This window comes from Alexandromys fortis, unplaced genomic scaffold, assembly GCF_014885135.2.
Source record: "Alexandromys fortis isolate MF-2015 unplaced genomic scaffold, M_Fortis_MF-2015_v1.1 scaffold_104, whole genome shotgun sequence".
Classification (NCBI taxonomy): Eukaryota; Metazoa; Chordata; class Mammalia; order Rodentia; family Cricetidae; genus Alexandromys; species Alexandromys fortis.
Genome location: NW_026068000.1, coordinates 5,541,960 through 5,545,433, shown reverse-complemented (window position 1 = coordinate 5,545,433; position 3,474 = coordinate 5,541,960). Strand labels below are relative to the sequence as shown.

General features: G+C 44.7%; 1 protein-coding gene across 5 annotated transcripts in view; it reads left to right on the top strand.

Annotated features, from left to right (window-relative positions):
* Positions 1-3,474, top strand: part of Lama3 (laminin subunit alpha 3) — a 214,416-nt gene that overhangs the window by 132,482 nt on the left and 78,460 nt on the right. For all 5 annotated transcript variants that reach the window (XM_050160721.1, XM_050160719.1, XM_050160717.1 and 2 more), the window contains one exon: positions 1,349-1,489. In XM_050160721.1, coding sequence (XP_050016678.1) covers positions 1,349-1,489 — 141 coding nt within the window. The remainder of the gene's footprint in view (positions 1-1,348; positions 1,490-3,474) is intronic.

Here is a 3,474-nt window from a genome sequence, read left to right as displayed (position 1 = left end):
ATATCTCTTATCAACAGGCTTGGAATTGAAGAGGGACTGAGCCATAGTCCAACTCCAAAACCAGCTCTACATATTTATAAAGAAGTGTTCAATAAAACACACACACACACACACATATATATATATATAATCAATACTTACAGAATGTATAGAATTTTATTGGTGATCCTTAGTGGGTCGTAACTAGTTTCCATCCATCAGTAATTAAATATTCAGGGTCCCTTAAATTCTTTGAAGATCAGTATTTTCCTGTGGAGATAAGAAAAGAACCCTGCCCCCAACCTATCTGTATTCCTTACCATCAGTATGCTCGCCATCCTTGTGAATGAATTGTTATTTAGCTTTTCCAAATGGCTTCTCTTCTTCATAGCGAACCTTTATTAATTTTGATGGTATCCACAATTTTTCCTCACCTGTGGAGATAAGAGCAAAACCCCTTCCCCAACGCGGGCGTGCGGGAACCCCGCGCCCAATTTATAAGTAAACCTTCACCTGAGGCAAGCCCGCCCCCTAAGAGGGGTGGCTTAACCCTACACCTGTGATGCTTGTGAGTTCTTCCAGGCAACTGACCTGTGATGATTTCTGTAATGTACGTAGCATTTTGTACTTACCCTCTCCCTTCATAGGCGTAATGAAGGAAAGATCTTTCTCATCTTTTAGAAAGGCTACAGCCTCCATCCCTCTCCCTATGATAATCTGTTAATAAGGACAAATCCTTTTAGAAAAATCAACATGAACTGTTTTCTATAGCATCAGGAGGTTCATCTCTTCCCTATAATTTGTTCTTGGATGAGGACCCAAGGCTATCTTCCCTGCCACAGGTCCCAAAAACTTACAGGTGGGATTCAGATCCTAGCAGATGTTCCAGGTGGGGGAAGGTGGACCAGTTGCCCTCCTCCTGCCATCGATCCCACAGTGCTGTCTGTGTCTCCCGATGCTAGAGTGTCTTACAGCCCCACAGTTCACAGTTTTGTCTGTGTCTCCCGATGCTAGAGTGTCTTACAGCCCCACAGTTCACAGTTCTGTCTCTGTCTCCCGATGTTAGAGTGTCTTACAGCCCCACAGTTCACAGTTTTGTCTGTGTCTCCCGATGCTAGAGTGTCTTACAGCCCCACAGTTCACAGTTTTGTCTGTGTCTCCCGATGTTAGAGTGTCTTACAGCCCCACAGTTCACAGTTTTGTCTGTGTCTCCCGATGCTAGAGTGTCTTAGAGCCCCACAGTTCACAGTGCTGTCTCTGTCTCCCGATGCTAGAGTGTCTTACAGCCCCACAGTTCACAGTTCTGTTTCTTTGTCTCCTGATACTAGAGTGTCTTACAGGACTCATTCTTCATGTTTTGTTTCAACAGGAAAACGTGGAAGGCCCAGAATGCCAAGTGTGTCGCAAAGGATCATTCTACTTAAACCCTACCAGTCCAAAGGGTTGCACCACGTGCTTCTGTTTTGGAGTGACTACTGACTGTCAAAGCTCACACAAGCGAAGATCTAAGGTGTGTGAGGGATTAGTGTTTGGGTTCTTGGTCCGTATTCCTAACCTCGCTGCTCCTTGGTCTGCAGCACTGTCTCCGTAGATGCCATCGTGAGCATGTCTCAGATTATTCAGGTCTTTGATCAGATGTCACATGCTCAGAATGCTTTCCCCTACCTCTCCCTGGAAAATGATAATCCTGGTCAGTATCTGTATAGTTGCCCTTGACTTCTCCATAGCGCTTAACACTTTGTAACATATTATACCTTTAACTTTAAAAATTACTGTCTTTCCTTTCTCCATAAGGGAAAATGTGAACTCTTTAACATATACCAGGGCCTAGGACAGGATTTGGGACATAGAAGATGCCTAGAAAATACAATGAATAGAATTTGTTGTATTGTAAATGATATGACAGATATCCAGACAGACATCTGGATAGAGAAATCTACAGGGTGAGCGTCAGAAGGTTCACAAGCACACTAACTTTCTGTCTCCATGAAGTTCTGATATGCCACTCCCTTGAGCCCTCCCAGCACTGAGGAGCTCTCCAAAAATATCGTTCATTGTCTTCATAGAGCTCCCATTATGTAGATATGATTGATTAAGTCAATGGCTATTGGTTATTAACATAACTGGTAATTGACCTATGGGAAGGCTAGGGATGGGCTGAAAGTTCTGCCCTTCTACACATCTGCTGGTCTTTGTGGTCACCAGTTCCCACTCTGAGGGGACTCAAGGCATGGAGGGTGTATGTTTGTACATGCCTGGGTTTGTGTGGCTGTGTGGATGTGCTTGGACATGTGTTATGTGCAGGCCAGATGCTCATGTTGGATGGCTTCCCTTGTCATGGTTCGCCATGCATTCTGAGGTGGGCTCTTTCTGACACCAGAGCTTGCCAGTTCTGATGCTCCAGCCAGCCAGCTTGCTCTGGGACTGTCATGTCTGCCTCCTAAGGGTTGAGATTGCAGGTGAGCTGCCCTTCTGGCCCATCCTTTACATGGGTTCTGGGGATTCAAAGTCGGGACCTTGTGTGTGTGTGTGTGTGTGTGTGTGTGTGTGTGTGTGTGTGTGTGTGTGATGCATTTTAGTCTCTGCTATCCCTCCAGCCCTACAAAATGTTTTTATGGTGGTAATAACACAGTCTTCATTCTCTTTTTATATTCTTCCTTTTAAAATTTCTTTCTCAAATGTTTTACCATATGGAAGGGTGTGTGCCTATGAGTGTTGAAGCCAGAGGTCAATGTTAAGTGTCTTCTTCCATTGTTCTTCACTTCCACCTCTGAGGTAATCCCTAAGTGAACCTGGATCTTGCCTTGGCTAGACTGACTGGCATCCCCCTGCCTTCACTTCCCAAGCACTGAGATTGAATGTGTGTGCTGCCCCACCTAGCTTTTTCTGTGGCTTCTTAGAGATCAAACTCAGGTTCTCATGCTTGTGAGACAAGTACTTTCCCGCTGAGCTGTCTCCCTCTCTGTCTACTTCTGAAATTAACTTTATAAAACTAAGATTTTATCAACTTCATTAGTCCATGAGCCAGTAACATCATGCGTACTGTTTCTGTGTAATATTGCTTTACATATTTTACTGCTTGCTGAGTGGAATGTGGACTGGTTGGTGAAAGGAAACCTAGTTTGTAAGTCTACTCTGTAGTCTCCCCTTTTACCCTTCACAGCTTACTCCTAAGTGTTCCTTGTCAATTCTTTGTTTTTCCTCCCCTCTAAATGGAGCTGCCTTCCTCAGTGACAAAGAAAATATTTTACTTGGGCTATTGTATTCCAAAACACAATTAATTTTTTTAATATAATTTTTTATTGAAAAAAAATTTCCGCCTCCTCCCCGCCTCCCATTTCCCTCCCCATCTCCCTTTTCCCTTCCCCTCCTCCCTCTCCTCTCCCCCTCCCCCCACTCCAATCCCCCTCCCTCTCCAGTCTGAAGGGCAGTCAGAGTTCCCTGCCCTGTGGAAAGTCCAAAGTCCTCCCTGCTCCATCCTGGTCTAGGAAGGTG